The sequence below is a fragment of the Lathyrus oleraceus genome, chromosome 4, assembly GCF_024323335.1.
Source record: "Lathyrus oleraceus cultivar Zhongwan6 chromosome 4, CAAS_Psat_ZW6_1.0, whole genome shotgun sequence".
NCBI classification, from domain to species: domain Eukaryota; kingdom Viridiplantae; phylum Streptophyta; class Magnoliopsida; order Fabales; family Fabaceae; genus Lathyrus; species Lathyrus oleraceus.
Window position 1 is genome coordinate 168,905,347 of NC_066582.1, and position 13,946 is coordinate 168,919,292.

Consider the following 13,946-nt stretch of genomic DNA (forward strand, 5'->3'; position numbering starts at 1 on the left):
TATTGAGAGCTTTTTGTAAGAGAAAACAAACAGAGTTTTTCTTCTTTAACTTTCTGCTTTGAACAATGATGATGAGGAGCTAAACTCCCCTTTGTCAAGATTGGAGGTAGTAGCTATTCTCATATGTTTATGTATTCCATTTGATTTATATGTATGATGAAGATTGTTGATGTATTGAATACTGTTTTTGCCCTAAGTTGAAAACCAGATTTGAGTAGTTGTCGAGAGAGATTATTTGAGTCTTGACATAAAACAGATTTTCAAGTAGTGAATAAGTTGTAGAGATAGATTTACTCATTACTCTTCTTTGGTATTAAACATTAAAGATTGCTATATTGATAGTTAGGTGGAGAGATCGTCTAAGGATCAATATAGTGATTATCACAATATCATTTAGACATAAATGACTTTGAGAGGATACTTGAACATCATCAATAATCTTGAATCTATATAGTTATCATAAGGAAGCATAAACATTTGAAATAGTGAACTCCAATCTTGCCAAGCTTTTATATTAGATTAAAACCATTTTATTGTTTTTAGTGATATTTACTCACAAGATAACTTTCCAACCAAAACAACCTTGTTACTTTCTAAACTTACAACATTTGGATTATAGAACGGCGGTAATATCAACCAATCTCTGTGGATACGATATAAAAATATTTGCCGAAGATATACTTCTCAACAAGTTGTAGCATTCAGGTTGTCATAATACAATGTCATGACATCGTGTGTGACATTGTATGCAATCACCAGTAGTTTCAACCAACCCTGTTGAGAACAACTGCTATCATCTACAATATCTTCAGCATAAACACCATTTTCATCTTTCAAATGTGTAGGAGCAGGTGTCCTTTCACTCTCCATCTCAATCTTCTCAACATTGCTCTTGGCCCTTTTGCTTTGAGATAGATACATAGGCCCTTCTATTTGCTTGACTTGTAGCCCAAGTCCAATAAAGCTCTTTCCAACTTCAGACTGCATATGACTAGTAACATGTTCACCCATCTGATCCAACCTCCTATCTATTTGAGCCATCATGAGCTTTTCTTCTTTGAAGGTGATGTTAAGTCTGAGCTCTTGGTGTGACATCCTTGTCTGACATTTCCCACAGACTTGTCTTTCATCATTCTTGAGTGTTCCTCTAGCAGTTATACTCATCTTCATCCCTTTTTCTTTGACATAGGTACACTTTGAGGAATAATTACTCTGATAGCTCCACATGTAACAGTTGTCTTTGGTCCTGATTCCTTTCATAATCACTTCACTGTCTTTGTTAGTAATCAGACATTCAGTTTTGGTGAAGTTAACATTCATACCTTGATCACATAGTTGACTGATGCTTATTAGATTTGTAGTCAAACCCTTAACCAGTAGAACCTTGTCAAGTTCAGGTGCAACTCACCTACGTCTGGGGGCTACCAAGCCAGGAAGGAAATTCACTAAAATAGAATCAGTTCAAAGACTCTCCGTACACTTCAACAAGTTACAGTCTTTCTCACCTAATCTCTACCCGTGCAATTTCTACCTAAGCACTCTTAGATATGAGAACCCACTCACTTCCCTACAATCACACATGTGATCTTAAACAACAATCCCTTGAGAAAAGAAAACACTTTTCAATAACACACTCTTGATTTTACTTCACAGTTTCAATCAAGAAGACAAACACTTGATCTTGCTTCACAACTTTGATCAAGTAGACACACACTTGATCTTGCTTCACAGCTTTGATCAAGTAGACACACATTCTTGCTTAACAACTTTAGAGTGACAAATTACAACCACAAATCAGACCAATTCAATCATCAATGGATGACTTGAATGACTTACAAGTCTTACGACTAAACAAGACACAAACCCTAGCTCTCTCTCTATATTTCGCTCAGTATTGGTTGTGTTGTAAAACAGGTTTTCTAAGTCCTTTTTTGTAGAAGCATTCAGCTGGGCTTGGACATCTTGAAAACCCTAAATCTATTTTCCAATTAAATCTTCTCATGACAGCTGGTTAGATCTCCTTGGAAAATAAGTAAATCAGGTTGTAATCAATGGTTGAATGCGCCTGCAAATCAGATCTTCAATCATACATAGATTGCCATTAATTGTGCAATCACAAAACACCAGACATTCACACTGAATGTTTTGTGTACAGGATGTCATGACATCGGGTCTGACATCCTGGAACAATCCTGCATAATTCCATAATTCCTTTTATAATTTCCAGCAGGTACATACATTTCAGATGCCATGACATTGTGTATGACATCTTGAAACAATCCTGCATGATCATGTCTTCCATTTGAACTTCAGCAGGTACACAATATCATATGCCATGTCATTATGTATGACATTCTGAAACAATCCTGCATGATTATGTTCTTGAACTCCAACAGATACATAGGATATCTTATGTTAAGACATCACACATAACATCTTGTGAACACTCTTTGTTTTACCAAAATTGCTGCCAACACTTAGAACCAACAAAATCAAACATAGTGAAACCAATCAAAATCAATATAGAGAAGAATCAAACTAAATCAAACCAGACGAACAAGAAGTCCAAATTACAACAGAGAGATCGCCAACACTGAGAGAATCAATTGAAGACATATATGATCGAATCTCAATCTTCAAGTAGATAAAGTAGCCGACAACATACCGAAAACAATTTAATAATAAAAATTTAATGATTTTTCCTTTCTTCAATAAAACTTATTATTAAAAAAACAAAACAAACGTATTCTCAAACTTTTGATTGTGTAAACTCAATGCAAAATCAACAAATAACTCAAAGGATAGAAACCAATTCTAAATGTTATGCTACTAATAGAGATAACAAAGGAGAAATAATACAATAGGCTAGAGTTTTAATAATTAGAATTAAATAACTTATAAAAATAAAGATTATAATAATTTGAATTGCAAATAATAATAGATAAAAATATATTAATTATTTAATAAATCTAAAATATAATGTATCTTTTATAATTTTTTTATAAATATGACCGAAAAGAGTATATAATAAAATATATTTAAACTAAACTGATTGCTAACCAATTATAAAAAAATAGATATTATTTAAGAATTTAATCTTTAATGAAGATAATTTGCTTCAAGATAACCTTCTTGCAAGTTGCAACCAAATCAAATTTAAAACTGTAGATATATTTAAAAGTTGAAATAGTTAATTCTTTTTATAAATAATTTTGTTCATATATCTTTTGTAGATAGAACAAACCTTAACAAAGTTGCTGACTATGACTCCTGAAACAATTTTTACTACTACATTTGGTCTTTATTAATAATCTTTTTCCTATAATTTTATTTTTAAAAAATCAAAAATTTTAAAAATCTATTTACCGCATATAAGACCATTTTATAATTTTCTAGAAAAATATATTTATAAAAATATTCAAAAGATTATAACAATTAACAATTTCATTTGTTTTGATGTTTTTTTATAATAAAAATAAAAAATAAACCGTTAATTGGTTTAGTAGTAATTGACACTTATATAACTCTATCTTCAGATAATTTGTGATTAAAAAAAAGGAGGGAAAAGGGTCCCACTCTAAGGAATTTGTTTATTTCATGGCAAAGTCAAAGTGATAGAGGAGGCCAGATGAATCCCAGATCCAAATTGCCAACAACATCACCTTATTCATTTTCTCCTATATAGTTTCAGGTTAGTCTCTCTTTTAATAATCACTATTCTATTTATTAATCAACTTAGATTTGTTTACAATTTAATTAATTTCAATTTCCAGTATCAAACAAGAAAAATGAGGATGAAGAACCTATACAGAAAACCAATTACTACTGCTGGAAGTAGATATTGTTCTATATCAGTTCTAATAATATGGACCTTATTAATCTTAGTATCCATATTTTTACTTCATTTATATTCCTCATTCAACATGATTCAACCTCAACCTCTTGCTTCTTTTCATTTTCATCAACTCCAACAAATTGAAAATCACAACTTCCAAATTCCACCACCAAACAAAAAGAGCTTGCCTCAAATCAAGTCTATAACACCATTGGTTGATGAATTTTTGGATCAAGATTCATCACTTAGAGAGGTTTTCTTTCCAATGGAGACTATACGGAAAAGGAATGATAGTTATAATAATTACTACTTCCCTGGGAGGATTTGGTTGGATACGGATGGAAATCCTATTCAAGCACATGGTGGGTGCGTTCTGTTTGATGAAAGTTCAACCACTTATTATTGGTATGGTGAATATAAAGATGGACCTACCTACCTTGCGAATCATAACAAAGGACCTGCTCGTGTAAGTCACTTGACCCTATGTAAACAACTTATGACACGTCAACTTTTATTTACAGGTAGGGCTAGCAAACAGACCTGTCCACCCCGTTTAGGTCTGTCCCGCAAAAGTCTGAAAAAAATATTACGGTGCGGGATAGATATAGTTGAGGGCATGAGTCCCCGTTTAGGTCTGTCCCGCAAAAGTCTGAAAAAAATAATGCGGTGCGGGATAGATATAGTTGAGGGTGCGGGTCTAAAACCTTGCCCCTCCCTCGAAAAATGAGGATGGAGAGGGCACGCGGACTTTGCACCTCTAAAGGGATAAAAATGCAAAAATTCTTGTTAATGACTGCGCCGCAAAAGTCCGCTAAAAATGGGACGAGACGGGGTAGAGCGGACATATTTGAGGCTGCAGGTCTAAAACCTTGTTCTGTTCCGAAAAAAAATGCAGGTAAAACAGATATGTGCGGTGGACCGGATCCATTTTGTCACCCCTTTTTAGAGGCTCTCTAGGATATCATATGAAAACAACTAATATCTAAAATGAAACCTGTCTGATACATAAGCACTTACATGATAAATGCTTATAGCCCAAGTAATTGTTTTCCCGTAGCTAGTTTTGTAGACATGTTTAATTCATCTTTTTACTATTCATGATGAGGGGCCTTTATGCAGTTATGTTCCAAATTCATTCAAAGTAACTTCCATATATTGAGTTTTAAACATTCTTAACATCGCTGTTATCAACTGAAGTTTGGCAGAGAAATTGTATTTGTATCAAATGGTTAATTTGGTTCGTGAAATGTTTACTTTTGACATATATTTTGTTACTCTTAAAAGAGAATATATAAATTAGCAAATCTAGGAGTCATTTCAATTTGTATCAAATGCAAATACTGTTCTGTTTTGGCCAAAATCTGGTGTTGAGGTCATCAAAGATTTCTTGAAATCGCTTCCTGTTCTAGACTGTAACTTTAGCACCAATGGAAACAAGTTATTGTCTTGTGAACAGCTTGAATGAGCTAAGAGACAAAGAGTTCATTCCATTAGCTTCTAAATAATTATTGTAACAAAACTCACAGTCTCTATCTCTCACTCTCTCTCCATCAGGTGGACATTATAGGAGTTGGTTGCTATTCTTCTAAGGATCTATGGACCTGGAAAAACGAAGGTATTGTATTATCAGCAGAGAAAACAAATAAAACCCATGATCTACACAAGTCCAATGTGCTTGAGAGGCCAAAAGTTATTTACAATGAAAAAACAAGAAAGTATGTCATGTGGATGCATATCGACAGCGCCAATTACGCAAAAGCTTCTATCGGCATAGCAATCAGTGATACTCCTATCGGTCCATTTGAATACCTCGGTAGCCAAAGACCGCATGGATATCAAAGCAGGGACATGACAGTTTTCAAGGACGAAGACGGTGTCGCATATCTGATATACTCATCTGAAGGAAACAATGTAATGCACATTGGACCCTTGACAGAAAATTATCTCAATGTGACATCTGTTATGAGAAGGGTTTTCGTCGGACAGCGAAGAGAAGCACCTGCTATGTTCAAACACAAAGGAACATATTACATGATTACATCAGGGTGCACTGGATGGGCACCAAATGAAGCACTTGTTCATGCTTCTGATTCAATCTTGGGGACTTGGGAAACAATTGGAAATCCTTGTGTTGGTGGAAACAAAATGTTTCGAGTTTCAACTTTTCTTGCACAAAGTGCTTTTGTGCTTCCATTAAAAAGGTTTCCTGGTTTGTTCATCTTTATGGCAGATAGATGGAATCCAGGTGAGTTAAGAGACTCTAGATATGTTTGGTTGCCTTTGATTGTTGATGGACATGATGATGATCAAGCAATTGAGTATGGTTTTGGATACAGATTGTGGGCAAGAGTTTCTATATATTGGCATAGAAAATGGAAGCTTCCTCTGGGTTGGAACACATTCAAATAATGTAGTTTTTTTTGTGTGTATATATTTGTTTTCAATTTCATCAAGGAAGCATGCTTGAATCCTTCGGAGGTGTTTCCATGTAACAGTGTCATCAGTGACTACTTAAAGGATATTGTAGAACAGTAGATGTGCAATATAGATGTTCTTAGCCATTTTTAGGTTTTTTTTCGCCATTTTTTTTACAAGTTTTAATAAATAGAGTATAAAAAAGTTTTACTTATGTATTACTAAGATTCAGGGTGATCAAATCCTTATAGTTCAAACATTTTTCATGGCACATGAAATTACTACGGGAACAATTAAGGTTTTCAAAAAAGATAAAGAAAATTCAAGAGAGAAAGGAGAGAATTTAAAAACTATATTTTAAATTTGTGAAGCCGTTAAAACTAAATCGGTTAAGTGTGTAGTTATTCAAAACTATTACAATAGCATGTTTGTTTATAGGCAATCAAGACCCATGCCCAAAATATACCGTCCGAGTCTAAAATTTACAAAGTTATATGTTTAGTTGAGACATAACAAGACGAATACAACTAACTCCTACTATTTTGATTAGCTATTTCGACACAGTCCGATACTAGTTTTTTTTTTTTAAAAACATTGAATAACAACTTCTAACACACCACCTAATTCATGTTTTCGAGACTTCTCATCCAAATGTTTTTCTTCAACTCGTCGAATCTGACTTTTTTCATAGGTTTGATGACTATATTAGCTAGTTGTCATTCTGTTTTGCAATGCTCAAGTTCAAGCTTTCCTTTATTTACTTGATCTCTAAGAAAATGATACCGTCTCTCTATATGTTTACTTCTACCATGACACATAGGATGATTCGATAGGTCAATAGCTGACTTGTTATCTACAAACAACTTCATTTTCTTAGGTTCCATGATCTTGAGTTCTTCGAGCAACATCTCTATCCATACTGCTTGACATGTTGCATATGATGCAGCAACATACTCAACTTCACATGATGACGAAGCTACAATACTTTGCTTCCTTGATCTCCAAGAGATTGTAGTGCATTCAATCATGAATATGTAGCCCACAATACTCTTTTTCTCGTCTTGATCTCCACTGAAATCTGAATAAGTGTAACCATATACCTATGCATCTGTGTTGATCTTCTTTTGTCTTGGCATTAGCACACCATGATCAATCGTACATTTTATGTATCTGAGCACACTTTTAACTGCAATAAGATGACGTTATTGGGGTTTCTCCATGAATCGACTCAACAATCTGACACTTTGACAGTTATCTGGCCTAGTATTGCAAATATACCTCAAGGATCCAATGATTTTTTTGTACAGTGAGTCCCACTTACGAAATCATCATTTGTATCCTTCTTCAACTTTGCTCCAGTTTCTAATGGCGTGACAACTGCATTACAATTGCTCATCTTGAACCTCTTCAAGATATCTTGGGTATACTTATTCCGGTGCAGGAACACTCCTTCACATGTATCTTTGATCTCCATCCTTAAGAAATGTAATAATTTCCCTAGGTCATACATTTCAAACTCCTGCATCAGCTATGACTTCACTATTCTTATATCTCCTTCATCTACACCTGTAATTAACAAATCATCTACATACATGCATACAATGATTCGACTGACTCTGTGTGTGTCATTGACAGACATTCCATGTTTAGAGACACACTTTGTGAAACTGCTTCGATCAGGAAGTTGTCTATTCTCTTATTCAAGCTCTCGGGGCTTGCTTCAAGCCATATAAAGCCTTTCTCAATCTGTACACCTTCGACTTATGTCCTTTGATTTTGAATCTTGGTGGTTGACTAACATAGACTTATTCTTCCAAATGTCCATTCAGAAATGGTGACTTTACATCCAATTGATGTATCTTTCACCCTATGTATGCTGCAGTAGACACAACAATTCTGATTGTTTCCAATCTTGCAGCAGGTTCGTACACTTCGTCGAAATTAATACTAGGATTTGCATAAAACCTTTCACCATTAGTGTTGCCCTATGCTTGACAATTTCACCATTTGGCCTTCATTTTAGCTTGTAAACCCACTTCATATCAATTAGCTTCTTGATTGAATTTTCGACAAGCTCCCAAGTCTTGTTCTTCTCGATTTCACTGAGTTCTTCTTTCATGGTTTCCAACCAACTCAAATCATTCATAGCTTGATCCAAATTAATCGGATCTGCTTCCACTATCATCATTGCTTCTTCTATTAAGTCACCATCTGCATCGATTGCTTGATATGGAAATCTCTCATATCCAGCTAGCCTTGTTGACTCAGTTCTTGCTCTAGTCGATCTTCTAACATTATGCTCAGGAAATTCTTCTTTTCGATTGGTTGTGGCTTCAGTTTGTTGATCTTCTTCAAACACAGTTATGATTGTATTTGATTCTTGTCAAACTAACCCATGACTCTAATTCCACCCTTTGCTTTCGGCAATTAGAACGTCTCTACTGATAATTAGTTTATCATTGTTTGGCTAATACAACTTGTATGCACAAGTCGAATGATAACCTATGAGCATCATGGTCTGACTTCAATCATCTAGCTTCTTCCTCAATTGATCAGTAACATTCCTGAAAGACATTGATCCAAAAACTCTACGATGACTAACATTTGTCTTATGTCCTGTCCAAGCCTCACAAGGTCTCTTCTCGACTATCTTCTTTGTTGGATATCAGTTTAAAATGTATAGTGTTGTAGAAGTTGCTTTACCCCAAAGTCTCATTGGCATATCTTTAGATTTCAACATGCTCAATATACTTGACTTCTTCCTCTCAGCTATGCCATTATGCCGAGGTGTATAGGGTACAATGACCTTATGCTCTATACCTTCCTTATTGCAAAATCTACCAGATTCTCAAGAAGCGTATTCACCATCACCATCAGTTCTCAGTTTCTTCAACTCGTATCCACTTTGTTTATCGATATGCAATTTTAACTTCTTGAATTATGTGAATACCTCACTATTGCTTTCAATTAGGTAAATCTATATATATATATATATATATATATATATATATATATATATATATATATGTCTGGTGAATTCATCTATGAAGGTTAGTAAATAACAGTTATCTCCATTCAACCTTACTTCAAAAGGTCCACATACATCAGACTGAACGAGCTCAAGCTTTTCCTTCGACCTCATACACAAATGATGTTTGAATGCTTTCTTAGCCTGCTTTGCTTTGCAACATTGCTCACATACTTGACTTGGTTCCTTCACCTAAGGTAAGCCACACACCATCTTCTTTATGTTGAACATACCTAAACTTTTGAAGTTTAGATGTCCATACCTGTGATGTCATAGCCAATTATTGTATTTTTCTGCAGTCGATGCAAGACACTTGTGATCAACCATATTGATCTCTACTTTGAAGGCTTCACTTTCTGCCAATGGTGCCTTCATAGTCAACCTTTAATCACCATGATACACCTTCATATGATTCTTTTCTAGCTTCATGTTGTACCATTTTGCGAGTAATTGACCTACACTTATCAAGTTAGTTGTCATCGAAGGTACATACAACACATCAGTGATGTTGACTTTTCGACCATCCTTTTTGACAATAGAGATATCTCATTTTCCACCTGATGTGATGTGCCTTTCATCTGCAAACTTTGTCACTTTCTCAATTGATTCATCTAGCTTGGTGAACCAGTTTTTATTACCAGACATGTGGTTACTGCATCCTGAATCTTGGCACCACATGTTGGTTTGCTCATTGCTTGATTGAGTATTTTCCATAAGTAGCACACACTACTATGGAAAACACATATAATGACGGTTGCGAAACATATATAATGAAGGTTGCACGTTCGTTGTTAGATAATGTGTGATTGTATGTATGCTGGTTTCCACAACGGACGTGTTACCGTGGTTATAAACTAGGTAGTGTCATATCCCAAAATTTGCCCTCCCCTTTTCATTTTTATCTAACCTTTTGGTTTGAGATTCATTTGAATTCATTTCATGTTAAATGCATTCATACCATCTATTGTACTAATATCATCATAGATTCAAAGGTTTGAGACTGTTTATACCTAACAAGAGTCCTAGGGTTTATGCTCTTGCAGTCAATGTGGAAATCCCATCATTTAGGTCAAGGTACAAAACCCTAATTCATGGTTTGAGATATTTGATCATTGTGGTTTATATCATGCCATTATTGTTTACCCGTGGATCATGGCTTGTTATATGTCTACTTGCTTATTGTTTCTTTGGTCCAAGGCCTTGTTGCATTCATGTTTCAATGATTTCATGGTCTCATGGTTCATTTGATCCAAGGTTGGTTTCATCCATATTTCATTCATGGTCTCATTAGTGCATTACCAATCCATGGTCTCATGTTTCATTAATGTGTCATGATTCAAGTTTTCATTAAAGTTCATTGATTCAAGATACAATGGCATGGTTCCAAAGTGATTTCAATTAAATACTTTTGGAAGGAAATGGCCATTTGAATGTAAAATCATGTTTCATGATCATAAGCACTTTCCCATCTAAAAAAGGTGCATTTCATTCATACAAGATCATTGTCCATACAAGAATACATACAATTATACAAAAAATGGTTTTTAACCTACAATTGACTTTGATCAACTTTTGACTTTTTGGTCAACCAGTTGACCAAAGTCAACTTATCTAATTCATCCATAATTCTAGCTTCCATGATTGACTCTTCATGCTTGCATCATCATTTTCAATTTCATGATCAAAGTTACTTCATTTTCAAGAAGCCATGTTCTTCACATTTTTCATCCATGGCACATGCATTTCCAAACTTGTGATTGTGACTCCAATAGGATTAAACAACATGCATTCATGTTATCATTGACATGTTAGAATTACAACATGGCCATGCTATACCCCATTCAATAATTCACCAAATATGCAAGACAATATGGCATTCCATTTGTAACACCCTTCTAAAATACCCCAATAATTTAATTAAATATCAAAATACAACATCAGAGTAATTATGCAGTTAAGGGTGTCACATAATCACTTCACACCATGTTCCAAAATAACAGTCGTGCTCTTTATTTAATCAAATAAACAGTTGCATAAATCGCAGCGGATATAAATCAAATCAATCAAAGCATGTAACACATTACATGTAAAATGGTTCACAACCAACAGTAAAACATTTAAAACATCCCTTCCCGATGTTACATCTATCAGAGCATGACCCACTAAGGAACTACTCTAGACTCCAAGTACTAGCTCCTACTCAATCACTGCTCGTTACCTGAAAAACAGTTGTAAGGGTGAGTTCCTCAATCAATATAATAAGTATTATAAAATATCATGTCATGTTAAGTAATTTAACACACTTCATCACCCTAATCCAAACATGCATTCAGTAACAGCACATCAACTCAACATAATACTCAACACCAACACAAACAACACGTATAATATTGGAATACATCCATTCATATTATACGCCATACATATATTATGCAATGAGACTCCATGCATGCGGTACCGACTATTTGTGAACATATAGTTCAACCTCACCGTCCAAATACAGGCACGGCTACCAAGCTCACTAGTCCCACTCATTTGAGACATAGTGACTCACTCACTAATTCCTCACCATGGGAATTAGCTACCACCCCAATAGGCCATGCTATGCACGCTAATCACCTAGCATGCAAACATCAACAACAATCAAAATGATTTACTCACTAATTCCTCACCATGGGAATTAGCTACCACCATAAAGGCCACAATATGCATGCTAATCACCTAGCAATGCAACAACAACAACAACTCAAGAATAGACATATGCTCACACTCTAAGCCATAAAACAGTCTATTCACAAATGCATACATAACTGATACATTCACAGCATCATGCATACCATCACACATCATCAACACATTTTATCACAAAAGCATATCATATCATGCCGCATAATTAAACACAGTATTAGCACACTCTACTAATACCTATACTACTCAAAACAACGGGAAAATGATCCCTACTACGTCATACATCAGCTAAGTTACATCACTCAGCCTAAACAACCAAAAACTGCACAACCATAGTTCAGAAAACCACAAGTCTGCCCATACGCGTATTGCCTATGCCCATACGCGTATTGCCCATTCCTGACCAAGTCCATACGCGTATTGCCCACGCCCATACGCGTATGCTACGCGTACCACATTCTCATACGCGTACTAACAGAGACAATTTCACGTTCAAAACATCATCTTTTTCACTCATACGCGTAAGGCCTCATCCATACGCGTACCAGCCATATCATACGCGTATTGCCTAGTGCCATACGCGTATGACCAGAAACCAGAATTTCCAGATCTGCAATGGCTTTTGCTGCTACGAGATCGATCCAATTCAACCTTCCACAGTTCAAATTTTACACACAATTCATTCATCTCGTCTAACACGAATCATACACTTTCGATTTCACAAATTTCTAACCTTTCTACCTCTAATTCCTACGAATTTCTTCAATTTTAATCCCAATTTCGTTCATCCCAAAAGTTCACAATTCATCATACATCATTCAATCAGAGGCAAATCAATGGTTTCTCACTACCCATCACATATTATCCCATAATACCCATTAATCGATGATAAACCCCCCTTACCTGAGTAAATCCGGCAATCTCTGAGCTCCAAGCTTTTCCTTCCTTCAACCTTCGTCCTCTGGCTCTTTGCCCTTTTTCCCTTTTCTGCCTCTTTTCCCTTTTCACGTGAAAATAACTCTTTTTACCAAATGGAACCTTTTTACTGATTTCTACTTTTATTCCAATAATAACAATAAAAATAATCCAATAATAATAATCCCAATAATATTCCAATAATTATTATTCCAATAATAATAATAATTCCAATTATTTAATTAAATTAATAAATATATTATTAACTCAATTTAAATAATTATCTTATTTTATCGGGGTGTTACAACTCTCCCCCACTAAAAGAGTTTTCGTCCTCGAAAACATACCTCAAGCGAATAACTCTGGATAGGACTCTTTCATCTGACTCTCAAGTTCCCAAGTCACATTGCCACCTGCTGGTCCGCCCCAAGCTACCTTTACCAAAGCAATCTCTTTACCCCGCAACTGCTTCAACTCTCGATCCTCAATCCTCATAGGTGATGTTTCAACAGTCAGGTTATCTCTCACCTGGACATCATCTACTTAGACCACATGCGACGGATCATGAATGTACCTCCTCAACTGAGATACATGAAAAACCTCATGCAAATTCGCAAGTGACGGCGGTAAAGCGATACGATAGGCTACCTCCCCTATCCTCTCCAAAATCTGATAAGGACCAATAAATCGAGGTGTCAACTTCTTCGACTTCAAAGCTCGACCAACTCCAGTTATCGGAGTAACACGAAGAAACACATGATCTCCCTCTTGGAACTCAAGTGACTTCCTCCTCTTGTCATGATAACTCTTCTGACGACTCTGAGCAATTCTCATCTTCTCCTGAATCATCTTAATCTTTTCCGTAGTTTGTTGAACAATTTCAGGTCCAACCACAACACTCTCACCGGACTCATACCAACATAAAGGTGTCCGACATCTCCTACCATACAAAGCTTCAAACGGTGCCATACCAATGCTCGAATGAAAACTATTGTTGTAGGTAAACTCAATCAAAGGCAAATAACAATCCCAAGCACCTCCCTTTTCCAAAACACAAGCCCTCAA

The 13,946-nt window shown here is 35.4% G+C and overlaps 1 protein-coding gene across 1 annotated transcript; it reads left to right on the forward strand.

Moving 5' to 3' along the window:
* Positions 1–3,555: 3,555 nt before the first annotated feature.
* On the forward strand, positions 3,556–6,396 carry LOC127074358 (uncharacterized). The gene is made up of 3 exons (XM_051015667.1): positions 3,556–3,691; positions 3,774–4,301; positions 5,390–6,396. The coding sequence occupies exons 2-3, from the start codon at positions 3,789–3,791 to the stop codon at positions 6,242–6,244; spliced, it is 1,368 nt and encodes a 455-aa protein (XP_050871624.1). The 5' UTR covers positions 3,556–3,691; positions 3,774–3,788; the 3' UTR covers positions 6,245–6,396.
* The last annotated feature ends 7,550 nt before the right edge of the window (positions 6,397–13,946 follow it).

What these genes read in the sequence shown, in the direction of transcription:
- LOC127074358 (XM_051015667.1), top strand. Translation starts at nt 3,789, where the DNA reads ATGAGGATGAAGAACCTATACAGAAAACCAATTACTACTGCTGGAAGT. An exon ending in ATAACAAAGGACCTGCTCGT is followed by an intron (nt 4,302 to 5,389) that starts GTAAGTCACTTG and finishes TCTCTCCATCAG; the next exon opens with GTGGACATTATAGGAGTTGG.